The 27,559-nt window shown below is 38.6% G+C and overlaps 1 protein-coding gene across 1 annotated transcript in view; it reads left to right on the top strand.

The window, feature by feature from the left end:
• The window catches only part of LOC137155515 (uncharacterized), a 103,364-nt gene that overhangs the window by 41,545 nt on the left and 34,260 nt on the right, over window positions 1–27,559 (top strand). The window contains exon 13 of the mRNA XM_067551855.1: window positions 6,972–7,071. Coding sequence (XP_067407956.1) covers window positions 6,972–7,071 — 100 coding nt within the window. The remainder of the gene's footprint in view (window positions 1–6,971; window positions 7,072–27,559) is intronic.

Raw genomic sequence — 27,559 nt, 5'->3', positions numbered from 1 at the left:
ATGTAATTAGTTACTATCTGTGAAAAAGTTACCATCAGTGACTTGCTTAGCATCACATATAAAGTTTTTGGTAGAGACCAGGATAGAATCTAATTCTCCAGAACAACATTCTGCTGCCTCAACCAAAGACCATCCTTTCTCTTCCTGCAATCCTCTGCCTCATTCATGACACACCTTCCAAGTTCTGAAACAAATTATGCAGTTGTCCTACAGATAGTTTCCTTCACTACACACCCTTATTCATCCCCAGAGCAGGTCAATCTTGTGCACTGAATGAGTCAGGGAGCCTATTGAAAAAATATGTGATCATGTCATTAGATATGTGCCATGAGGGACTGAATTAAGTTTGTACAGGCAACTTTAATGTTGGCATTTCCGTAGTTTTGGGTTTTTGCAACCTTAATGTTCTGTTAATGTTTTAAAGCATATTGGAAAAAAACAGAAATTCCATCATGTGGAACCATATTGAAACCCACCTGGTTCATCAGCAGGTTTGAAAGCCTAAGATTTATCCCTACAGACCTCTGGCACTTGAGCTAATAGAATAACTGATAGCAGTAGTAAATTGTCATCCTTTATGGAGACCAGCACTACAAGGGAATGAAATACTTTACCAATAGGTTTCACAGATATTTGCTGACAGCAGAGGAATGGTGAGACTGAGCAAGCTTGGGTTCCGTTTCAGGCTCTGGAGGAAAGTGCGCTAGTGGGCATAGACTCTTCTGCCTATTCACCATAGGTGTAATTCCTTTTCCACTTTCCCTTCCAACCTGTCCTTGACCCAGTCTTGTCTCTTCCCTACCCATGGCCCCTTGTCCCCGTCCCATTCTTCCCACCTAATCAATTCCAGTCTCCATTCCTCAGGTTTCTCATCTCAGTCCCAGTCTTCCTCTCTGTCCTTACCCATCCATTCCAAGTTTCTCCTCACCACCAGATCATTGTCCCCAGCCAATCCCAGGCCCCCCACTTCTGGCTCCTCCTTTTCAAAGCCTTATCACTTGGCCACATTTTGGCAGATTTTCATGAGGATGGCAAAAAAACACATCCCTGACACTGGCCACTTCCCAACCAAATTTCAAGTCTCTAGTCCAAAGCATGGGGGCACTAAAACATCTCAAAGAAAAGGTCGTCAGATTTTTAAGCATGGACAAAAATCATATTTTTCACTAGCTTAGTTCTTGGAAACAGCTGAACCGTTTTGGCTGAAATTAAATATACAACTTGAGGCACACACCTTTCTTGGGCAGCCCAAATCATTAGTTTGGCTAAATTATAAACAACTGAAAACAGGGTTTTATAATTGGAAATATCAGGCAACCTTCATAATAGACTGTGCTACCAGCCCTGCATGTATCAGTCTTAGTTAGGTGGAGGAGAATAATGTCCAGGGAAGCATTAAACATGCAGTGGCACTGACACATGAGTGGTATGGCTTGAACGCTGCTGGTAGTTTCTAGCCAGGGAGATTGGATGGGGCCTATTAAGCCAAACATTTTATGGGTGGCATTTGTAGAGCTGCTTGGGATGGAGACTTATGAAAATGTAAAAGCAGATAGACCTGTGCAGAGCATGGCTGCCTCTCTGCCTCCCACTGGCCACGTAAGTTCCTGTAGCCCCTGCAAAGCTCCTGGGTGGAAGTGGAGAGCACCAGTGGGGAGACTGGGGATTCCTCCCGTCGTCCGTCCGTGTCGTGTCTCCCCCCCCCCCCCCTAGTAAAGAAGAGCAAACATTTTCTTGAAGCTGAGCACAGTGGAAATTTCTGGGAATGTCTTTCCTGCCCCTACCTTTCGGTTACCTGGAGTATTAAAGCTGAAACGGCCAAGGCCTCATTTGTACTCCCTAGTTGGCAGCTCAGTTTCTGAGCTGTAAACTATAGACAGCGCTCTTTCTGCTGAGCAGCCATTCAGTCTGATTTAAGTTTGTCTAGCTAGCACTTTTTGCTAAATAGATGTCCACTAGATTTTTAAACATGACCATGTAAATCTGGATGTATTAAATGTCTATGCAAATATACTCTACATCTGTAGTTCCCAACACTGGATTCAGCCACTCAAAAGGACAGCAACTTACTGTGTTTTTTTATTTTTTAAATTACTGCAGCATCCTTTATCTGAAGGCCAGGAAGTAAGCATAAGGGTTAAATGGAGATATTAAAGGGCTGATATAGTTCAGAAACAGGAAACATGTAAATTCGTAAATACTTTATTTTGCCTAGAAATGTTTCCTACTAATTACCAGGTGACTTAATTGCACTAATTTAGTCTTTAATGCTTGAAGCTGTGGATGTGAAAAATACATTCCTTGTTAAATTTGAGGTGGAGGCTGTTATGTAGTAACAGTTTTTATAGAAAGATGCAAGATGGTTGCCACTTTATTTAATTTTTGCAGTTGTAGAAATGTGGTCAGAGCACTTACTGTTTGCACATTTTATAAAAGAGATCCTTAAAGTTTGCTTTAGTGGCACACTGGCACATGTAATGTGAACTATGAAAAATTGACTGTAATTTCAGTTCTGTTTTAATAACTCTTATTAGGGCCTGTGTACATGGGAAGTTAAGCCAAATTAACTAACGGTGCATTAAAACCCCTGGGTGGGTGCTCTCGTACAGAAGTAAAGTGGTCTAAGGGCTTGTCTACGTAGTGCCAAAATGTGGGCTGAAGGGGTGTGAATTATAGAGCGCTCTGAAGAGTGGTGCTTTAACTGTCCCATTTGGTCACTGCTGCTGTGAATTAAAAAGTACTTAGTTCATGTTAACGTAGTCACAGGACTATATCAGTGCTTTAGCTAGTACACTAGGTGAAAGTGAGCTAAGGCTACTTTTATTTCTGAATGAAAATGTTCATGCAGGGGTTTAATGTGGTTTAACTAACACACTTTAAATTTACAACTTTAGTTCATTCGGCTTAACTTTCCTGAGTGTCCCAGTGTAGATATGCTCTTAGAATAGGAGAGGATGGAAATGTCCCAACTTTACAAACAGGCTATTTGCATTTACTAATTCAGGCTTGTATTGATCATATAAAGTGTTTGAGCAAAAGGGGAGAAAAGAAAGTCAAATTATTATAATTTCATTATGAAAGCTCATGATTGGGTGATTTTGGTTGTGGAGTAGTGGAATCCTTGATCTTCATGTCTTGAATGTGATGACTGAGTGGAATGAATTAATTGACCTGATCATATTTGCTGAACATTAAAGATAATTTTTACAAAGGTATTCATACCATCTCCTCTTGTTCATTAAGGACAAGTAGGAGTATTTCCATGTAATTTAGTGGGGGTCGGATTGGGCATTACAAGAAGGTTCCAGAGTTGACAGCACTGCTAGGACATTGGGTAGACTCTAGTGTGTTTGTCCTTTGAATGAAGAGTGCATTTGGGTGCTTTTGTAGCTTCTTTTTCTCACAGCACTAGTATGCTCCAGCTGCTTTCCATTCACTCTGAGTGAATGGGAACAAATATGATCTGGGACATTGTGGATTTTTATGTGAGAAGACATTAAAATTGTTGAGAAAGAAGAAGAGTAAAAAAAGTTGAGATGATTTATTAAAGGGTAGCATAAGGAAAACTAGTAAAACACCCCTATTTACTTTTCCCATTTATAATATGAACAACTGGGAACTCTCAATGAGATTATAAGGCAGTAATTTTAAAATAATATATGGAAATGTTTTTGAATCAAAGCATGGTCCAGGTCTGAAACTCATTGCCACATAATATGATTGAGGCAGATGCTGCATCTTAGAAAAATTTAAAAACCTAAATATAAATTAGGGTAGCATCTGCAAGTACACTAGCAAGAATTTAAAAAAACCAAAACAAAACAACTTGTCAGTCCTCCCACATCAGGCACAAGCTGTGTCATGCTGTCTGGAATGGCTCACAACTATGAGTGCCTACCTCAGGGCAGGATACCCCAAACTGATGGTACATTCTATAATTAGATTTCACCAAACCAGTAACAAATATGAACTCCTGGATCACTATATCAGTCTTACCAGAATCCTGGCAATAGCACCAAGCAAGTGCTTTCTCTGCGGAAAGTAAACAGTGTTTCTGTTAGTTCCGCAAATATTATCAATGTGTGTAAACCCTGCAGTAGGTATCTAGTAGTAGGGTAAACTACCATACTGTTGCAATAAAATGTCACCTGGCATGAGCCACAGTGGTGCATATTTCAAGCACTGTATCTTGAGAGGTACTGGGCTGTATATTGGCTAAGTGATTTTAAGCACCAGGGAAGTTCCCTAGCAGTATATTAATACAAACCCAAGAGTATTTTCTTTATTAGTGAGCCCCAGCTGTGATGTGGATCTATGTCCTTCTTGGCTGGTTAAGGCTAGTGGGGATTGTACTGGATCCATAGTTGATAGATTAGTTTTTGGGACAGTTTATTATCTTCTCTGTATCTGTTTCCTGATCTATAAAATGTGGATGATACCTACTTCCCAGGCGTAGTTGTAAAGTGTTATCTGTTTGTAAAGTACTTTGAGATTGTCCAGGAAAAGGTTGCTAGAATAAATAATATTAACTTTCATTTAAAAGCAAATGCTGGTAGCTATCTAGGTCTTTCTGCTTCACATATTATAAACTGATTGTGAGGACCGATGATGAATTTTTTCTAAATAACATGGATTATTCAGTTTTCATGCACAGAGCTACCCAGCCTTACATTTGAGGTTTACAAGGGTTGTAGTGGAGGACTCCCCATTTTGGGGAGAGGGGGAACCCTTGGCCTTTTATGGGTTTCCACTGGCAGCATTAGGACCATTACAACCTCCCTCCCACCCAATGGCTTGCTACCTGCAACTGAGCCAATTCCTCCTATGAGTTACTAGTGCAACCTCTAGCTATAAGGGGGGGAAAAGCTAAGTGAAGGAACTGATACAGTGGTAGGCTGCTGGCATATGGATGGGTAGAGGAAGAGGGAAAATGGCCTCCCCACTTACCCACAGCCGTTCCCTGTGAGGGGGAGAGAAAGTAATAGTGGAAGGGCAGAAGAAGTATACGAGCTGTTGGGGAGGAGAAAATTAAAGGAAAGTGAGCAGAGATGGTGACTTGTTCTCTCTAGGGCCCTGCAGGGATGGTTCTAATGGGAAAATGAAATAAAATGTGTAAGAGACAATGTAATGAAGTAGAAAGCAAAGAGGGCATTGGACAAACAGAGAATGAGGATAATCTCTGACTGGTTTGGCTCCACTTTGTTGGATTCTCCCTCTTTGGTTGCCTTACTTCTTTTCTTTGCCCATTTTTTGCTAGAATATATAATTATATTCTTTATGTACTGCATTCCAGAAGCAGAGTCTAAAGTGGGTTCTGTAGAAACTAATAAAATGTTTGATATTTAATTTTTGTGTGTTTTCATAGAACTTCTCCTTTCTCTGTGAAAATTCTTGATAGCAAAATGACAGAAGAAAATGGAAATGAGGAAAAAAAACCTGGTCTTAAGAGGCCAAATCCTGCTCCTGTTTGAAGCAATGAACGTTTTGCCATTGTCTGAAATGGGACCAGGATTTCATGTGAATTTATCAAAGAAACAATTAGAATTTTTCTCCATGTTCATTAATGGAGGGTAAATCTCTTAGCAAAATTAGCTTTGAGACACAAAGTCTGCAGTGAAGAAATTAAAGTTTATATAAGTCTAAGATGACCTTGGATAAACCTAATGGGGTTGCAAGAAGAACTTAGCATGAACTGTAAATTGTATAGTATAGCTGACTACTAGGAAGAGGACATATTCCATAACACTTTATAATTCCATGTGAGAAAAATCTGAACTGTAGGATTATAACCTTGTGCAATCCCATTTCATATAAAAAGTAGAAACATTTATTATTGTTCCTAAGAGACTGAGTGTGGTATATTAGATTTGCATTCCAAATAACTGATATAGGATAGACTAGGTATTTGAGTATTGGAAATTTGATCAAAAGAGGAGAGTCAAAGCAGACCCATGCATTTACCTTACTGAAAAATATAAATTCCTGCTTGAAAAAACACAGGTATGGTTGGTTGCTTGTTGTAAAAAGAAACCTAAAACTGATAGAGGCTGTCATTGGAATTAGAGTGAAAGCAGAAAACAACCAGAGGAGACTGGAGAAGGAATTTTATCCCAGCTGCAAAAAAGGAGAGTATTTAGAAATGCTGTGTTTAGGCAGATATAGTTAGAGATTACGTCTGCATAAGACAACAATTTTTTGCTTACGTATAAAGAGAAAAACATACAATAGAGAACTTTTAAAAAGGGTGAAATCCTGGCTCCATTGAAGTCAGTGGGAGCCAAGGTTTCATCCTAAAGTTTTTGCCAGTGTGTAGACCTCAGTAGAGGATCCTCCAGTGGCAGGAGGGTGGCAGTGGAGGGTAGACTTTGCAGAATGAGAAAGCGAAGTGAGAATAGTGAGGTATTGCCGGCCTGGGAAGTGGAGTGTGGCTAGGGCAGCTAGAGGAGGGTATGGGAAGGTGGCACTGTGATTTAGTGCTTCCCCAAAGCAGTTTCTGCTAGCAGTATGAGGATCCTGATGGATTTTTAAAAGTGCCTTCCTCTCCTGGAACCACCTGCCCTTTATGAATGAATCCCTCATGGCACAGCAGGCTCTCCTCATGTACGGTTTGAGCCTGGCCCATTAACTCTGACCCCACAATGTTTTCAATAAATTCAAAATGAGTTAGCCCATCCCAATTTGAAAGTGAATTGAGTGTTTCTTTTACTTAAATATTGATTGAGATCAAACTAAACTCAAACGTTTCGGGAGAGAAAGATGGATTGGAATGCCACCTCAGGCTTGAATGTCACTGGATGCAAATGGTTATAGTGCTTAGTAATACTATATAGTGATTGTCTTCAGTGTCTCAACTACAGTAGTGGTAGTTCAGTTTTGGATGATTCTACATGTTTAAATTTACTAGAACTCTGCATGGAAGTTAACCTTTGTTTATCATTCTTCAACCCATTATTTCTAATATTTGGAAATAGGGTCCACGAGAAGCTGTTATCTGGCTTGCTGTACACCATAAGCAGAAAAAGGCTGTGGAAATCTTCTCAAGAGAGATTGCACCCGCTGGAACTGGAATGGGTAAATATTCACTCCTCTTTCTTTAGTATCTGGCACTTCCTTTGTCGTTGTTGTTGTTATTGTTCATTAATATTGTGATAGAACACAAAGGTCCAGTTACAGTGTGTCCCCTGATGCTATGTGCTGTATAAACACAAACTTGAGCATGTGCTTTGCTGAAATGGGGCCTAAGACATTATCAAACTTTTAAATTGTTAATTTTGCTTGGGGACTCACCTTTTACTCCTATCATGTTCCTCAGCCTTTCTGCTGCTGCTACTTATTTTTTTAAAAACTTTTTATTAAGGCAAAGTTGCAATAAAATGTTAACATATTACATCGTACTTTATTTATTACTTACACAGGATCAGGTTAATATTCAAAGAATCTGGGCTGGGTTGCTGGCTGAGGAGCCCTCCTTATCTGGGTATTCATCCTTTTTTCCTTTCTAATTCTTCCCTCCACTTTTTATTGCCCTTGCGACTTACCTGTATGGCTATAACTTTATTCTGTTGCACCACATCCTTTAAAAACTCACGAATATCACTATATTTCACTAGAGGAATGCTATTTACTAGCAAAACTGGATTATAGACTGCCATTTTGCTATTGAAATAACATTTGTATCAGGACATGAATAACTCCTCGGCTGTGGAAGGCTATCAACTAAGCACTTAATATCTGAAGTTAGCACACAGACTCTTGTGAGCGGGTAATTACTTTTAATTTGTTTAATATGATTCACCATCAGTTATAATGATATGATGTTTGTTGTAATTCAATATTTATTTTTACTAATTTAATATGTTAGTGATGATGATGACCTGAATAATTCTTTACTTCATACTACAAGAAGGTCCAAACTTGGGCCATGATACTGCAGTTGGATAAGCATGGGCAGACTTTTGCACCCATGGAGACTTTCATTGTCTTTCAGATTGTGTGTAACTTTCATTGTCTTTCAGATTGTGTGTATTGTATTAATTCAGCATAAAACTAATCTGTTATTAACACTTGAATTTAATGAGCTTGCAGTACATTTTATCCAGAACCTGATTCATTACATTGGCTTCTGAGGTAATGGTAAAATGCAAAGATTTCATAACATGTCAGCGGGAAATAGTTTCTTAAAGATGGATTTTTATAGTAGTCATGTGAAACCTTCTTTACATATAACAACAGTCAGTTTTGTATTTAATGTCATTAATGAGCGTTTCAGGATGTTGGTAATGGATAGGAAAGATTGTTCGTTCAGGATTTTTATTTACTGACTTGTTCTTTAATATATTCCTTCAGAAGACAGTCCTACATATTAAGAATGAGCTTGAGTGTCAAGAAATTCTGGCAGCAAGACACGGAACTATAACATTTTAGAAAGACAATATTTTTAGCATATTTTGTATGTATATGCAGTGGCCATCTGAACCTTTTTTTTTTTTTTCCGAAACTATATACATTTTATCTCTTAGTTACCCTCTTGTCCTGGAAAATCCTTGATATTAATTCCTGATAAGTGTTATTGATTTCTCTTTTGACTTTAGTATACAGGTCTGTAATTGTTATTGTCATATGTGGTAATATTAACAAAAAGGGCCAGGTATGTCCCATCCTGTGGCCTCTTTGCACCATCTGAGTGGTGCATAACGGTAGTAAAAGTGCTCTAGAAATGGTAGCTGAGGATTTCTCTGCGTGGTAGAATCTCTGGCTGAGTAGCCAGTTCTACAGTAACTCCCTCTCATTCCCCAGCATTTGGGGCATGTTGGGACATATTTGGAATGAGCTATGGTTGGCATAATTGCCTCTATAGGGTTGTTACAAGTGGCTTTTCTGCTGCTTGTCTGGTCTTTCTTCCTACTTCCCCAGGGCCTCCAGCTTATCCTCCCCCACAGACTGCACAGTCCAGGTTTGATAGGAGGCAAGCTGCCAGGATTTTGAGTGGGTTTGGGGCCCTGGATTTGCCACCCAGGATTCACTGCCCAAACCAAAGTTTGGGTCTACATAAGGAAGTTAGACAGTAACACTTCAGAGCGCTTTACAGTCACCACTGTCTGTGGCTTGGACAGTGAATCCAGAACCCAAACCCCACTCATAATACCTGCAGCTTGCCTTCTATCAGACCGTGACAGCGCAGTCTGCACGTGGACTACAGAGGTGGTGCAGAAAAACTCTTTGAGTCTGCTACTAAATAAGAATCACAAATACAGAAAATTTATGCTGTTTGCAATTTGTATTTAGTCTCTCTCTCACACACACACACACACTCATAAGTGTGTGCATTTGCATACCAACACTCTCTAACTCCCTATAAATGTTACTTTTTTTTGTAAATGCTGGGAAGAATGTAGCATCCTAGCTTTAAAGTGATGCACTCTTTAACATAGGGCTTTATTTACTGAAAAACTATCCTCCCTTCTCACCTGAATTTAAAAATCGGGTAATTCAGATTCCACTGTAGTAACAGCGGGTATACATGGATTTTTTCTTCAACATTAATACTGTGCTATTAAGGCTGCTAATTAGTCTTATTTCTGATTTAATCAGGCATGTCAGATTAGTTAAAGAATGTAGAGACTTTTTTACTAATTAATTTTAAGGTTTTGCTGTTTGGGTGATTTACTTGTGGGGAGTAGACTAGAGCTTATCCGAAACATCTGTTGAATTTTGCAGTTGCTTCCAGGTAACTTGCAATAGATCAAATTTACAGAATACACGAATCTTTAAATTTTAATTACATGAATTTAGCCCAGAACATTTCTATTTTCATGATAACTTTGGAATATCAATCAAGGATTTATTTTTTATACTTTGCAGTTGAATGATTAATGCAACCTCAGTTTTTCAGTACATTAGAAATTAGATATTTGTATGTGCATGTGAAAGTTCTGTACAATTTCTTGTTGCCTTTACAGTGGTGTGGAGATAGGGAAAATGCAGTGTTTGTTGATATTAAAGTTGTGTTTATAGAGGCAGGGTCAGTGTGTGGTCACTGTCTGCAAATAAGAATACATTTTTCTGCCAGTTAGAACACAGTGCAGGACTAATAAGGGGATATTCCATATATATGATATGAAAGGCTTGGCAAATATTAGGGATATTAATAATTAATAATAGTTTTGCAATTCATTGCAGATGTAGTTTGCTTCCATTAAAAAATGGTTACCTTTTATTGTTGTTTGGTAAAAATATTGTATTTGCTTTATTATTAGAGTCTTCAAACATACAATATTTTAAACAAGGAATTCAGACTTAATCATGAACTCATTCTTTAGTTTCATTATTTCAAATAGCCTATGCATTGTTTAATGGAATGAAAAGCTAATAAATATAACCATCAGCAGTGTAACATTGCTGGTAGGCTATATACATTGTCTCCTATATGCCTTTCTCTGTCTTTTATTCACTGAATGAAGAAAGGCTGATTGGATTTTAAAACAATTTAATGTTTTTAAGATATGACTTGCACTCCTCTTTCCAAAGTTTTAATCTGAGCTTCATATCATATAAAGCAACTATTGTATAAGAAAACCCTGTTTGCAGGCTGCAGTCTTGGTGTTTTATAATGTTATAATGTTGCAGTTTCTTCTTTCAAATAATTCTCCATAGAATAAAAAAGACCAGAATGCCGAGTTGCCCAGGATAATGAAGTGCGGGTGGAGTATGTACATTATCAGAATCCTTGAGATTAACAATGAGCTGTGAGTGTGAGAGTGATCCAGGGAGATTGCCTGCCCTCCTAACAGCTTTCATTACCAGAGCTTCTTGAAAAGAACACTTCTTTCCTGAAATGGTTTGGCACAGTAATGTGTTTCTTTTACCATTATAAAGTGTGTCCATTATGGGGTGGATTTGCAAATTACTGCATGCTGCTTGTGTATATAAAATAAAATAATTTAAAAAATGTAATATAAATGTTTAGTAAAATAACCCACTGAGCCCACTGTATATAGAGAAGGGCTTAGAGTTAGTTTCTTGGTTGATCTTAAGTGCTTTACAGTACTTGTAGGACTAGGGGTGCCCACTGCTAAACCCCCTTATAGACTACTTAAAACTCTTATCTCTAGCATACAGAAGATTACACAATTGTCCTCTTTCCACCCCCTTCTTCTCCACAGACCACAAACGAGCTTCTCTCTACTGCTCTGAGGAGCAAAGAGAATCATTGCTAGCATCCCCAACAGTCAAAAAAGTTAGAGAAGTCAGCTCTGGTGACCAGCTGCTTCTCTTCCTCTCCCCCACCTCCACCCACTCCAAAAAAAGAAAAAGGGGGGAGGCGGAATGTAGGCTTTTGGCCTACATAGGACACAGTGGAGATTGAACCAGAGTCCTCCAGAGCTAAAATCATGAGCTGCTACAGTTTGAGCTAAAGACACAAGGTTTTACAGCTGGGGGTCATAACAATTTAGATCCTCTGTGGACTGGCTCAGAGGCTCTAACATTTGTAACCCATTTACCAGTGGGTTACATACTTCCTAACATTTGGGGAACCAGGCAGGAGAGATTGAATTGCAATGATCTGACCTCCCCAAGGCCTGAACCTGCCTAAAAGCTGCTGTAGACTCTTCCAGGAAAAGCTGCCAGAGAATAGATGGATGATCAGGAATTGTTTACACTGCTGGAGTTAAAAAATCAGATTTTACACCTCGGTACTAAAAAAAAAAAAGAAGCAAACTGAATTAATTAAAATACAGACAATTCAGAAACTGTATGCTGAAAAATTAAAATTACTTGAGACAGCTTCAGAAAGCATGGAGGAAATTAAAAGCCCAACCCCCTGTGAAAAATCTGTCATCCACACACTAGAAAACAAAACCAGGTTTTTAAAAATAAGACTTTGGCAACTCTCTGCAAAAGGAATAGGATAAGTAGGATTCAAAAGGGGTACACTGAGGCAGAGATAATGGAAGCTGTAATCAGGCCAGTTTGCCCAGGACTCAGCCTCAGAAACGCCATAAAGGGGAAACTTGATCTGAGCCTGCCAAAACTGAGGTGGATCTTAAAGTCCTATTAGCAGGAGATAAACCTGAGAACATTGTATCTAATTTACTAGGAGTAGCCTACATTTGGCATCTAACACCCAGGCAGCAAAAGAGAGTAGGTAATTTAGTTGGAAAGAGATTTAAGGTGCAGCATTTCCTCAATAAAGTAAAAACTCAAGACTTATGGGACACTGGGGCAAAGGTATGCCTGGTCTCAAGTCAGTGAGTAAAATTATAATTTCCCAGGAACATTCCTTAGAAAGCTTGAAGTTATTGGAAATGGACAATAGGCTTGATTTTTAAAGCAGTCAGTAGAACGCGAATCCCTTACAAAGGGTGGATTAAATTCCTGTTTTAATTAAGCAAAAATTGTGACATCTTGACTGTTCCTGTGCCAATCAGTTCAGACAAATTATAGAATGTAATCATTGGCTACAATGTTATTGAGGAGCTAGTCAGACATCATTGCGGCAATTCATCTTATGAGTCATCAGGACTTAGCCTTATTAACCATATGAATGTGTATTTCCTCATGTTGGTATGGCAAAAGAGGAAGCTCTTGTGAACTTCATCAGAAACAACAATTCAGACACTTGTGCATGGTTAAAATTCATTCATTCATTATCCCTGAAGGAAAAACCGCTAAAATGTAACATGTTGGGCTCATGCAGGCCTGGATACTGAAAGTTTAATTGAAGTATTTGAACCAGTTTCTGCTGCTCTGTGGTTTGAGGATTTGGACGTAAATAAGACACTAGTCAAAATACCTAAAGGATGATCTTGCTGGTTAAACCACTCAAAATGTGACATTATTTTGAAGAGATGAACTGTCCTGGGAAGTTTATAGAAGATTAAATCTGAAATTCCAATGGATACTCAGCAAATAAAACCCTTACAGGTGGCATTAGTGCCAAAAGAGAGAGATGGAAGTACAAAGATCAAGAAATAAGTCAATAAAGAGAACAAGCCTCTTAGCAGATGATTGAGATCTCTTTGAACCAGCAGTGACCCTGAGCCATTTATGAGAGATGCGAAGAAAAATGGCCCAGCAGATGCTGAAAGAGGAGTACAAAGCCTTTCCAGATCTGATGGAGACATGGGATGGATCCCCAGTTTGCAAATGCATATCAAGCTACAAGCCAGCAATCTGTGCAAAAAGCTTACATCTCAATGTCTTATCTGCTATTTAAAGAGTTAAAGGAATATCTGCAAGATCTCCTGAAAAGGGAATGGATCACAAAGTGAAAGTCATCACCAGTTGTTTGAAACAAGGATAGTAGTCCAAGACTCTGCTTCAACTCTTGGGAATTAACTAGCAAAACCATATGAGACAGACAAACCATCCCGCAAATGCAAGATGTTCTGAATGGACTAGGAGGCAAATCTTAGTTCTCTGGTTTAGACCAAGGAAAGGGTTCATGACTGAACAAAACTGCCATCTCGCAGCTTCATTATACCATGAGGTCTGTATGAATCAGTTAGAATCCCATTTGGTTTAACAAATACACCCCTACTGCCTTCCAGGTGCATATGGAAGAGTGACTTAAGGAACTTAGGGATGAGGTATATATTCCCTATCTGAATGATATTTTTGAGTATGATGGTACTTTTTGAAGAACATATGGAGAATGTAAGAAAAGTATTGCAGTAGTTACAGAAACAGAGAATTAACCTGAAATTGGACTTCTTTTAGAGAGAGGTACGTTACCAGGGAATGGTGGTGTCTGCTGAAGTTTATAAGAGAGATCCTGCTGACACTTTGGTTATTTTATGCTCTTCCAGAGGAATCACCAAGCACCATAGGGGAACTTTGAAAGATTCTAGGTTTCCTCACCTGCTATCAAAAGTTTAAGACTTTTCTCAAATAGCAAAGCCATTGTCTGACTTGTTGACTGCTCCATTTGAATCAGACACAAACACTGTCGACAATTGACTCAAAAAGAAGAAAACCAAAGGACAAGGGAACGGTTATAGACAGATATCCTTCAAACAGCTAGTTACTACCTGGGCTGAGCAACATCAAAGAGTCAATCAGCTGATTGACTGCCTGATACAGCCACTAATAATATCCTATCCAATTTTGGCTTGCCTTTTATCCCACATGTTGATTCTTTCAGTAAAGGACTAGATGTTGTATTATAACAATGTCATTGGTTATGGGTCAAGAACACTAACTGCAGCTGAGAAGAATTCCACCTTAATTCAGAGAAGCTGGAGTTTCTGTCTTTCAAATGGGTTGTAGCTGATAAATTTCATGACTACCTCTACTATGCACAGTTCTTCAGGGTTTGCAGTCAGAACAACCCCTTACCCTATGTTTTCATCTCTGCAAGGCTGACTGTCACAGCACACCAGTGTGCTGCCAAATTAGCCTTAACTTCAAAGTTAAATACTGTCCATCCAGGGAAACCTAAAGTGGAGGCAGGTGCTTTATCCAGAATGTCCCTTGATATGGAAAAATGACAGAATGGACTAAAAAGAGAAAGTATGAAGGTGAGGCCTTGCTGAGTTGGTTGCATGGACTCTTTCTCAGTATATGGAGTACTGAAGATATACCACAATACTTCAAACATACCACCATTGTCACCGTATACAAGAGGAAAGGTAAAAAGTCCAACTGTGGCAATTATTGTGGTATCTCATTACTCTCCATTGCTGGAAAGGTTTTAGACAGAGTATTTCTTTGATTGTGTGCTACGCAACATCGCTAATCATGTGCTGTTGGAGTCCCAATATGGTTTCAGGCCAACAAAAGGAACAGCAGACATGATATTGCGAGCTTGTCAGATGCAGGAGAAATGCAGACAACAGCAACAAGATCTTTACACTGTCTTCATTGACCTAGCTAAAGCATTTGACATAACCAGCAGACCTGGACTTTGGCAACTGTTACATAAGTTTGACTGTCCAGAAAAATTCACTAACCATCTGAGGCTATTTTATGACAGAATGTGCCAATGAGTCTGTGTAGATGGTGTTCTGTCTGACCCATTTCCTATCACTAATGGTATTAAGCAGGGCTGCATAATTTGATCCAATCATGTTCAGTCTCTTCTATGTAACAATGCATGATGATGCTACAAGAGACCTAAATGCCAGTATCAGAATACATTTCTGATCCTCTGGAAAATTATTCAACCTGAACAGGCAGTGATCTTCTATGAAGGTCTTTAAGGTCTTTGTTCATGAGCTGCTGTATGCCAATTACTGTGCTGTAGAGGCACATACTCAAGAAGAGATACAATTGATTACGGACAGATTCACAGTCTGGAAAAAGGTACGGGCTGTAATGTATCAATCTGCGCACAGAAAACCAAAAGTCACCATCAGCAGCACACAGCAGAAGTCTGTAACAGCATTCAGCTATCTGGCTAGCAAACTGTCGAACGATACTAGAGAAGTTCATTTTATGACATCTGCATGCCATACTCAGCATCAAATGGCAGGATAAAGTTACAAATAATGAGGCTCTGTAATGTAGCCACTCCACAGGGATTGAAGCCATGCTCATCACATCAGAAATACATTTGACTGGTAATGTGTTGAGGATTGATGAAACCAGAATGCCAAAGCAATTGCCGTACAGTGAGCTGAAAGTGGAGATAATTATAGGAGATGTCCAGAAGAAACACTTCAAGGACACACTGAAGCATAATTTGATGCCAGCGGTTGGGAGTCGTTAGTAACAGGTAGATCACGCTGATGAACAGCCGTCAATGATGGGATTTCTCAGTTCAAGATTACTCACCATATGGATTTTGAGGCACAGAGACTGAATTGTAAACAGTGGCAGATTCAGCAGGCACAGACTGATCCCTTCTTTGATATTGAGTTACGTATGCACTCAACGTGGAAAGGACTGCCACTTACTCATCTGCCTTTTTAGTTATGATTGTACTTATAAGACATGATGCTGTTGTCAGCATCATCTTCGGTCACGAAGGACAACAACAACTATCAACACTTTGGCAATGGAAAATTTCTCAATAGACGTTTAATCGACTATAAAGCCTATTCCATGAGAAGACATTTTGGCAGCTCAGAAGGAAGATCCAGGTATTACTAAAATTCTTCATTATAAGTCTAATAACCAAGAGAACACAGGAGATTGTGGTAAGATCTCCTGCTGATGTGTGAATGGTATCGAGTGCATTTGGACAAAGTAGGAATTCCTTTTATTTCTACACCTTGGTGGAACTCCTTTTATTTCTTCATCTTATCACCTCCATAATGTATGTTATTCCCACTTGACACATCTAAAACTAGTAAACTCTCTGGGGCAGAGACCATATCTTTCTGTTTTTACTGTGAATAGCCTAATACTTTTGGATGCTGTAAAGGTGATCATTAATTATTAGCTTTTCGTCTATTTTCTGTAGATTTGACAGGATTTTTTTTTAATCTAAAGAAAGGTTTTATCGTTTACAGTTTCTACTGTGGTTTTGGTTTGCTTAGTGGTCACCGATAGGTGTACAATAGTGATATCTATTTCGAAGTAGGTGAAAGCTTTCATTGCGTATCTGTGTAAAGACTATTGCTTGGGCAAGGCACATCTTCAGACATCACTTCCAGATTTGCTTTATTTAAGAGGTACTCTATATTTCTGTTGTTTTTTGTTAATGGTGCATTATGACCATCCAGTAAGACCTCAAAGCAACTAATTGCTTAACTGCAGCTAAGAACAAGATGTCACTGTGTTAGAAAAAGAGACTTGCTTCAGGGTACATGTTAATATTCATGACTGTGGCTCGTAGGCACTGCAATAATATAAATAATATACTCAGTACTGTACTAGTTTAGGTAATCCAATATGATTTTGTTTATTTTAAAATGTTTGTAACATTGCAAGAAATGACTGAAAAAATATTTTCAATGCAATTCAATAATTCAGTTCAATAATAATTTTTTAAAAGGTGATTACCCTCTGTTGAGTTTATATAGTGATGTTCTAGTTGGTAGAGGATTTTAATTTCTGTGTTTTGGACCTGTAGTTGGTTACATGTTTGTATATGATGATTTGTGCTTTGAAAAGGCAAATATGTTGGGCATTGGGTAGACCCAAGCAGCAGTTGGTGTAGCTGTGATTGTTTGTTTGAGAGGCTCCTGATCGTAGGCACTGTAGGTTCACTTACAAAGAGGCTCAGAATCCAAAAGTTTAATTGCCTCATTATTAAGATAGGATCATTTGCAAAACTTGGATCTGTGTCCAGATTTGAAACATTTCCAAAATGTGTGAGTACTTCGTTCCACAGTTTTGGCTTGATATCACTTTCAAACTAATTTTTTCCTTTGTGAGAATATGCATTCATATTCCACTCTCCTGTGTTTAAACTGTTTTTTGAAAACACTATGTTTTTAAGTGTTCAGATATCTAAAGGAGAATTCAAACCTTGAAGAGCTCTGTTATCTTAAGGCCTAGACCTCAGGCTTCCAGTCATTCATCTGCCTAACTCCAGTTGTTTCTCACTGATAACCATTTCAATCAAATACAATTCTAGTAAAGAAATATTTTATTTCTTTAATGATTTTTAAAATGTTATAATTAAAGATACTGTGATATAGGGAGGGCAGAGGACAGTAGGAGAGTGGTGGAAGAGAGGTATGTGAGCCCCAGAATGCTCAGGGCTCTGTTCCCTGCTGACTAGCTAAGAGCCATTAGGGGGCAATTAGGAGCAGCTGAGGCCAATTAAGGACTAGCCAGATGCTTGATAAAAGCCCTCTGCTCCAAACAGTCAGGGCGCCAGCTGGAGGAGTAGGAGTGCTGTGCTGTGGAGTGGAGTGGAGTGCTGAGTGGAGTGGAGGAGCAGATCGGAGTGCAGAGTTCTGTGGACAGAAGGAAGGTACCAGGCTCAAGAAGCCAGAAGGAGGGGGGAAATTAGCCCGGGGAAGACAGTGCAGCTGGGAACACGGTGCCAGTAGCACATAGCTGCTTCTCATAGGGCCCCTGGGCTGGGACCCAGAGGAGCGGGTCGGCCCGGGTCCCTACCCCCTCCTTGGGGAAGGATGGGGTGACTGGAGACACCCTGGCCCACTACAAACAGTACAAGCATGAGACCCACTAGAGGGGAGCCAGCTGCTTGCCACAATGCCTAAATAGCTTTGCAGGGAAATATATATGGTGTTTCAGCCCAGTGTAACATCTTGGAAAAACGCTTAGTTCCAAAATACAAAAACTCCAAAGCATCAACCTTTTCAAGAAGCTATTTTAGAATAACCTGATGGAAGAAAACAGACTCAGGAAGAAAGTTGAGTGTCAAATCCACAGAGGTAATGTTGGAATCTTAGGAATGCCTGAAAATAAGGCAAATGGGTGATATTTCAGCCTTCATGGGGAAAATCTCTTACTTGCACTCTCCTGAACTTTGATATCAAAAGAGAACTGGTATCTGAAGAGAGATGATATTTTATTCTTTTAAGTAGCAAAGAGATTAGCAATGGGTAATACAGTATTGCTATCCAGTCTGCGGAAGCAGGGCAAGAATTTAAATGCAGCATGTGATAAGACAAAGTAATAAGGATTTAAAGTCCATCAGTGAAATGCTGGTCCCATTGAAGTCAATGGGAGTTTTGTCATTGACTTCAATGGGGAAAGGATTTCACCCCATATAGTAAACCCAGACTAGAATCCCGGTATATAAACCAAGTGAAGGAAACTTAGTCTTATATGACAGGAGGAGGAGTAATGGCTACAGTAATACTGCCAAACAAATTATATATTTTATGGATATCAAGTCTAATGAAAAATTACTGAAAAAGGCAACAAATAAGAATCCTTTGGGTCCAAAAAGAAGAGAGGTTACATTATTAAACTCAAAAGGTGATTTGATCTGAATTGAAGTTTTTCTTTCTATTTCTTTATCACATTTAGAAAATATTCTTTGTAGGAGACACACAGAGATAGTGTATTGAGTTAGTCTATACCAGATGTGTAAAAGGAAAAGTAATTGGAAAAGTGTTTTTTTTTTCTTCCTTTTCCCATCTGTATTGCAGATTGATGTTACTTTATAGTGCGTGTTTCTGCATGCACACTTCTGTGCCAAAGTAATACCTTTTACTTATGGCACCTTTCATCACAAAGTGCTTTGCGAAATCTAATGAGATATGAAAATGTTTTTTTCTGGTTTATAGATGAGCTAATACAGAGAATCTCAGTGCAAGAAGGAGGAATAGAAATCAGAATTCTAGATTCCCATCCCTCTTTTCTAATGCTAAACTAATTGTTCTTCTTATTGGAGATAACACAGTTGTGAGAGCAATATAAATTATAGGCAGTGCAGATAGTGACACCTCTAGTTAAAATTGCCCAACACTTTTAATTTAGAATTCTGTTTCCAGTTTTTTAATAAATTTGTCAAATGTAAACCACTCAGGTCCAAATTTTCCAAGCTGGGTATTTGCATAAGGCTGAATATTTTGAGGAAGTTTCTGAGGTCTAGATTAGGGGAAAATACATAGTTTTATCTAATTAAAAAAATTCTTACAACAGGTTTCTTGAGAAGCTCCAGAGCTTTCATGATCTGGAGCAGGGACTTGGAATTTGCCTGTGGGATCTCCCTAGTGTTGGCAATGTGCTTTTTGCTGTTGCTGTGAAACATTTGCGCCCTTTAGTTCTGATGTTTCCTAACTTTTGAGTGCTTGCTTTTGCAACCTTAACGTTCCTGTAGGGTGTGTTTGTTTGTTTGGTTGGTTTTTTTTGGGATGTAATACATAGCTACAGATTGACTTAGGGGATAGTAAAAAAATATAGATATTCATAATAGCAAAAACCATTATAATTTCTGATCAGTAAGTGATTATTGAAATAAACTTTTTCTTCTATGGCGGTTTACATTGTTTAAAATCAGTATAGACTTTAAAATAAGACAGGTGTGCAATAAGTAGTTATGCTGATTTGGAAAGAGATTGGAATTCCATAGCAAAAACCAGTGTCAGAGAAGAAGATATAGGAATGTTGCCTGTGTGTTGGAATTTGCTTGTGTATGTGTTCCTATACTTTAAAATAAATAAAAGGTGTTAGATCTGTCAAAGATAATGTTGGAAGAGCAGCATCTTTTAAAAATGTAAACCTCCATAATGAAAAGTGATTGAGTTAAAATTCCTAACATATTCTTCCTAATCTTTATTTTTTAAAGCCTAATGCTTCTTTAAAGAATGTTTGCAGATGCAAATATGATACATCAGTAATGCTACCTAAATACAAATTTTAATTTCACATTATCAGAATTACATTTGATTTTCTTTCTCAGGCCATTGAAAAGTTTGAAATTACAACCTATAGGTGATATATTGAAGAAGTTAGATCCTGATTTGTTACTTATTTTTCTTTATTGCACACTTCAGCTGATCATTAGCTTTAGTTTGTCAGTTTATACACAGGCTCAGACTGGATTTAAATGAGGCTGCTCTCAGTGTGATTAAAAGGATACTGTCAAATAAAAAGTTATTTATAAAGACAAAACCAATATCTTAAAGACAAAACCAATATCTTTATCTGCCTTACTTTTTACCATGTATTCTTTGGTTATTCCTTTTTATTTCTCTGTGCTCTGAAAATTAAAAGATCAATCAATATCCGTTTCTAAATCCCTTCTAGCAACTTCAGGTACTTGTCTTCATGCATTTAAATACAGTATTGTTATATTTGGGTTACGAAAAAAGGCAAGGGGATATTTAAATACAAAAAGAAAATGTTTTACATTTCATCTAAATATTTCTAATATTAGGTTTTTTTACAAAGCAAAATATTTTTGAATTTAAAGATTATATAGTGTTTAGTCCAAGTAGAAAGCCTCTGCTAAGGCTGTAGTAAGACTTAAGCATGTGGTTGCAATTGAGCACATGCTTAAGCACGCTTCCTGAAAAGGGATTCTTTCCTGAACTGAGATCTTTAGTTGCTTCCTGGTGATTCTCCCAGTGTTAGTAGAATTCCTTCATGGCATCAGGGCATAGTATTTTAAGATGAAACTTTCAAAGCCAAAATTTTAAATATAGCCACAATTTTTTCAGTCTGAAGGGTGTTTTGCACATGCAAAAATGTGTAATTTGATGGCTACCCAGCAGTAGCAGAAAAATGCAGTTTGCAAGTACATATCAGAGTTCTGATGCACACAGAAATTTAGTGATGACAAAGCACAGACACATTAATAGAGACTAGGATCATAGATTCATAAATGTTAAAGCCAGAATGGCTAATGGCCATCTGGCCTGACCTTCTGCATAACACAGGCTATAGAAATTCACCCAGTAATTATGGAATTGAGACCATTAACTTTTGTTTGAGGCCTCTGAAAATATGGCTAAAAGGAAAAAAGGTTTTTAGTATTAATTGAAAATGTCTTTATAATGATTTTAAGTCAGACCCTTAGCATTTAAATAATTGTTGTTGTTGATTTGTTGGGGTTTTTTGTTTGTTTGGTTTTATTAGTCCAAAATTTTTTTTTATTCATATAATAGCACTAACAAAATGTCACTGAAGAATTCTTAAGAGTGTCAGTAAGGTACGTTGTTGTAGCCGTGTTGGTTCCAGGATATTAGTGAGATGAGGTGGATGAGGTAATATCTTTTATTGGACCAACTTCTGTTGGTGAGAGTGACAAACTTTCACGTTCACACAGAGTTCTTCAAGTTTTTTGGTTTAATAAGAGTTCAGTAGCTAAGAAAGATTTTACTAATAGCAAAAAATCATGTGCTGACCCTTATTTCACATTAAAGTGACCGGAGTTTGACATCAAAATGACAGCTGGTTAATACAGCTTGAGATTTCAAAGTGCTTGAGTATATGTAAACATTATGATTGATCTCATAAGTGTGTTGGAAGACACTTCAAGAAATGTCCTAGTTGTAACAGTTTACTCCAGTCCCCTTCTTTGTTTGAGGATAATATGCCACAGGATGTTTTATCTGCTGAATGTAGAGGAAATGAATAGAATAATTAAGAACATATAATTGACCTCAGTAAACAAAGATTATACTTATGTGCTCTACAGTATTATTGTAACATAAGTGCAGTTCACAGCAGAACACAGAATTTCAGATTCCTGTAGCTTGATAATTTAAAAAGATAATGCTTCAAAACCAGTTTGTTATAAAGGAATGTCAGTCCCTAAAATATGCTGCAAGTTCATTGATAACATGTGGTTCAGCCACTTCCCTTCCAAGGAAAATATGAAGGAAGTAGGAGGAATGTCAGATCAAAAAAAAGTAAGTCAGTATGGCCAGAGCCACGGCTACACTGTGAGAACCTGTGAAGTTTCAATCTGCTATGAAATGTGAAGTATTCAAAGCATTATTTCTGTATATTCCTTTTTCTTTTTACCTTAAAGCATTTTAGAGAATAATGCAATGTTGTGGTCTAGCATCTGCCATTTAAGTATTACAAAATACCTTATTCTGTTGCAAAATACAGATTTGCACAAAGAATATGAATTGATATTGATAATAACCAAAGCTTATATACTGACAAAGTAAATTAAAGAGGGTAGGACCTAAAGGCAATAAGCCAAAATCAGAGAGATGAGATGTGGCTTTTTAGATAGGGTCTGAATAAATTAAGATATTGAGACAAAATTCATTAAGACGGTGTTCTCTAAAAAAGGACAGTATTGACTTCAGGCTCCATCAATAAGTAGAAGGATGGATGAGGAAATTGAAAGTAGCCTAGAGGGAGTGATGAAATCAAAGGATGAGGTGGGATTGTACAAGGAGTGGAACAAACATAAGCAGAAAAAGAACTATATTCTTTAGGGAGTATGAAATTCCATGGAGGTCAATATGGACCGAAGGCCAACATTTTCAAACCTGGGTGCCTAAAGTTAGCCTCCTAAATCAATACTGAGCCACCTAAATATAAGTAGCCTGATATTCAAAAGATGTTATATACCTGCAGCTCCTACTAACTTCAATGGGATTTGTGAGTGCTTAACATTTCTGCAAACATTCAATTTAGTTAAAGTGCCTAAATATGGATTTAGTTGCATAACTTATCTGAAACTTTTGACCAAAGTAAAATGATCTCAGTGTTTTTTCAAGACAATGTTGGTAATTATTTTCTAGATATGATAGAGTTTGGTTCAAAGAATGTTAGGGAAATCAGGAAATAAAGAATTGCAGTGATTGAGATGGGCAGTAATGTGAACATGGGAAAATATGTTGGCTAATGCAGAGTAATGATAAGGTCAGGTCTGGACATTATTGCTCATGTTAATGTGGTGGGAAGACATCAAGAAGGACATTGAGTTTTTCTATCATTTGGCAAGTAAAAAATTGGAATTAGTGATGTGGATTATGGAGAGGAAGAGTACTTGATTTTCTTCTTGCCTAAAAGGAAAACTGCAAAGTCCTTCTATTGGGATAAAACAGAAATGACAGGAAAGCGTGGATTAGCTGACATGCTACTTTCCAATTACATACATACTCACTAAGCACACTGTTCTAAAGTTATCAATAGATCAGCCTTTTGCAACCTTCTTCTCCAGGCTTCAAACCTTTTCCCCAGTGTTTCCCAAACTCTGAAAGCCAAGCATCCCTTTGGGAAAATGAAACCAATCATGTCCTTTCAAGCCTATTGTGTGTTGTTAAAGTCCTTCTCCAAACAAGCAGATGGTCAAGGAGATTGTGCAGGGTTTTTGTAATATCACACTTCTGCTCCATTCTTACATAGTTTGATTAAGGACAAAATAGTTTAAAAATTTGACATTTAAAATATCATCAGTGACATCTAAATTAACACCCATTAAGATAAATGACACAGTTCATACCTGAAAGCTATTTTTCAGACTCTCTGCAAACAGGCAGATGTTGCTGCATCACTTACGCTCGAGTCACGTGTTCAAGGTTTTCTTCACAACAAATGAGACCTATCCATGCACCCTGATGAGGCCTTCATGCTCCTCTGAATAAGAGGCACATGCTAGACTTCGGGAAACACTGCTCTGCTTGAGCACAGTAACTTACTATACAAAAGGTGGAGGATCAGAGGAACTTCACCTGTAGCTGACACTTGCCTGTTATATATGTATGCTCCTAATGTGGAATTGGAAATGGATATTTTCTGCAGTACCCTTTTTGAGCAGCAAGTAATAATCAGATTGAGTGATGAATGACCAGGAGATGGCATCTGGGAAGCATTTTATCTATGATCATCAGGCATCCATGAGCATGACTGATGGCTTGTTGTTGTTGTTGTATGTGAAAATACTGAAGTGGGGAAAAAAAACTATTAGAGTAATCAACAATCTGTATTTTGGAGGCAAGGACAGGTTGACAAATAACTAGGTTAGCTGATTAGACTTCTAATTCTCTACTTTTGTCTCTGATCTTTTCTCCCCTCCTCCCCCCCACCAGAGCAAAGGGTCTTATCAGCCTCCACCCTGCTAAGCAGGCAGGAGTCAGCAGAGCACTATTGATGTAGGGTGGGAGTCCCAGTTGGAGCCTGTCTCTCTGCCCTCTCATCTCCCTAGATCTGGACCTGAGTAGGGGACCCCCCATCTCCAGGATATAAGGGCCCCAAGTGGCTTTCCTGTCCCCTGCCACGTGGTCTCTGGGAAGAAGACCTGGGCTCCTAGGACAGACACAGCTCTGGGAGTAAAGTACACTATCCCCAAAGTTAGAGCTTAAGGCCCAGATGGGATCATGCCTTTAATATCTTCAGAACCCCCAGGCTCACTGTGAGAGCCACAGTTATAAAGTTTGGACAACATACCTGAATCAATCAATTGATGACTTTTTGTAAATTTTAAACTACCATGAACATTTAGTACAGTAATAGAAAAGGCAAACTTTCCTTGGTGGCTAATAATATAAATAGCACTTCTTTAAAGAAACTGTGCTTGGAGGCCCTGATCCTGCAACCTGATCTGTGTGGACAGACCCTTGTACTGTTAGAGTTCCATCAAAGGTAATGGAGTTGTACGTATGCTCAGTGGTCTGCCCACGGATTGCGGGATTGGGATAATAGTTTATAGGTGCTTTGTATTTGGTCGTTTAACATTGCTGTGTATGCTGTTGTGAAGAATAAATTATTCTGAATTTTAAACAGCAGTCAGACATTATTTTTCTAAATGCCAATATCATCCCCTGCATGGAGTCACTCAGCCTAGTCCCTTACCCTAATTATTTAAAATAATAAAACGCATGTGTTACAGACCTGGCTGCTTGGTTGGTCACCAGTGTGATGTAATTGGACCCAACCTTGGAAACCCACATGCTTCCAAGGAAGCAGTGTCTGTCACTGCTTCTAGCTCTGGGCCACCGAAGCACGCTCTGGGCTCTAGACTCCTTATCTGGCACCCCATTTTAAGACGTGGGACTTCACAGTCCAACTAGTCCTTTGAAACCAGTGCTGAGCCCCTCCCCTCAGCCTATCCAGTTACTTATGCATGCTCCCTCCAGAGGTCCACCTTACCATGGGCTAGGTAGTTTATACTGTAACTCCTTGAGGAATGCCTGACAGGTAAAGTAGGGAACTCAGGCTTCATACAGGAGTTGCTTAAGCACAGCAAATTTTACCCTTAAAGCATTCAAATCTTTTAAGAAAAACAACAAAGGCCTAAATGCTCTGTTCCTTAAGTTTATGTTCATCTCTTCTTATAAATCCTAGACTAGTCGGTGTGTCAAGTGAGTAGGGCATTATGCCTCCTGCATTTCTTTCGTTGTCAGGTGATGGTCAGGCAGTGAAAGAGAGAGGGAGTCCGGAGGGAGTCCTTAAATAAGGATTCTGTCCTCTTTGTCATGTGACCATCTGATCAGCTACAGCCGGTTGCCAGGAAGTCCAAGCCCTCCCATGGAGTCTGAACTGCAATAACCCATTCCCTACAGCCCAGCTCTTCTCTGGCAAAACCATTGTTGTATGGATGAACCTGTTGAATACAAGGCAATCACAGTTGATGAATCCTGTGTTAGCCCTTCAGAGAGATGCCAGGCATTATAAGCTGCCCTTGGTCTGTTCTTTTGTAGCACTAGGCCACTAATTATATTCTCAAAATCTAGGTCACAGTCTTCAAAATGGCAGTTGCATTGTCATTTACAGGTTACAATTTAATATTGACATATATATATCAATCTGCTACAACATGCTCCTTAGCTAGCTAATGTAAATAAATAGGAAGTAGCATCTCAGGGCACGTCTTCAGTACCACGCTAAATCAGTGCTTCTGCCATCAATGCAGCGGCATCGGTTTTGCAGGTCTGGTGAAGACGTGCTAAGTCAATGGGAGAATGCTCTCCTGTTGACGTCTGTAATCCACCTCAACGAGAGGTGGAAGCTGTGTCAATGGGAGAGCATCTCCTCTTTACCTTGCATAGTGTGGACACCATTGCATGTCGATCTAAGATATGTTGACTTAAGCTACATTACTTACGTAACTTAACTAGCGTAACTTAGATCAACTTAGTGTGGTAGTGAAGACATGCCCTCAGAAGAAATACAAGAAAGATAATGCATTTGAATCAAAATTAAAATGCTCAGATGAGTTTTATTCAAAATACACCAAATTTGAAGTTTGTTTAAAACAAATGAATGGATGCTGCTGAGCTGCTTTTAGTCAAATTTCCACTACACATTTTGCAAGTTAAAATACACTAAGTATCATGTGATAACATAAGGAACTTTTTACTTATTCATAACACTAAAGAGTCATCTCCAAGTCAGGGGTGAGGTACTTCTTAAAAATTCAGTTTTACTGTATTAACCAAGGGCTGATCATATTGGGCATTGCATTTGGTTTAGTTACAACAAAGCTTTTATCACTAAGAACCATCAAACTACCATCCTTTGAACAGACTTTTGTGAAACTAGTGAATGCAGTTCTGAACTGTGGTGTGTTTAGTGCAAATAATGGTTGATGATTTCATGAAGAGATTGTAAAACTGTAAAAATATCTTTCCTACCTTCACAAGGAATACACGCACCCTCCCTCTGTGCTGAGAGAAAGGGACTGGGGTTGGTGCCAGCAGCAACATGAGCACTTGAGTGTCTGCCATTTTATACCAGCTCGAGCACATTGTCTGGACACACAGAAGGGGCAACTCCTCAACACTCTGAGCTGCCGGCTGCATCCTGAGGCCATTTTGCACAGCATCTTTCCCACACCAACATGTATCCAAACATGTTAATGGGAATGATACTGAAGAGCCCATGGATATTTCTGCTACAGTTACACATTCTGAGCATTTCCAGACTTTGCTTGATGCTGGTTTACAACTGCAAGTTGCTGAAAAACTAGATGACATTTACCTTGCACACAGTGATCTAGGTAAAAGAGCTATTGAAGTTTTAGAGGAATTTAAAAGAAGGTCAGTTAGCAGTGCTTCCGCACTTTAAAGACCATAATGTCTCCCATATTCAGAACAACAGTGCTTTTATTATGTAGAGTCAAGAAGACACATGCAGAGATAAAAACAGGGGACCAAGGTGGCAGAGTAGTAAAAAGCCAGATGAATAAAAAAATTAAGATATTCTTGAAAAGAACAGGTTGCACATTGATGTAACTAGTGGACAGAGGAAGCATGGTGGTCCCTCCTCCAGATTCTGTGTT

This window comes from Emydura macquarii, unplaced genomic scaffold, assembly GCF_026122565.2.
Source record: "Emydura macquarii macquarii isolate MOO-44397 ecotype Brisbane River unplaced genomic scaffold, CSIRO-AGI_Emac_v2 contig_1363, whole genome shotgun sequence".
Taxonomy (NCBI): domain Eukaryota; kingdom Metazoa; phylum Chordata; order Testudines; family Chelidae; genus Emydura; species Emydura macquarii.
Note: the sequence above shows the minus strand (reverse complement) of the source record. Positions and strands in the feature narration are given on the sequence as shown.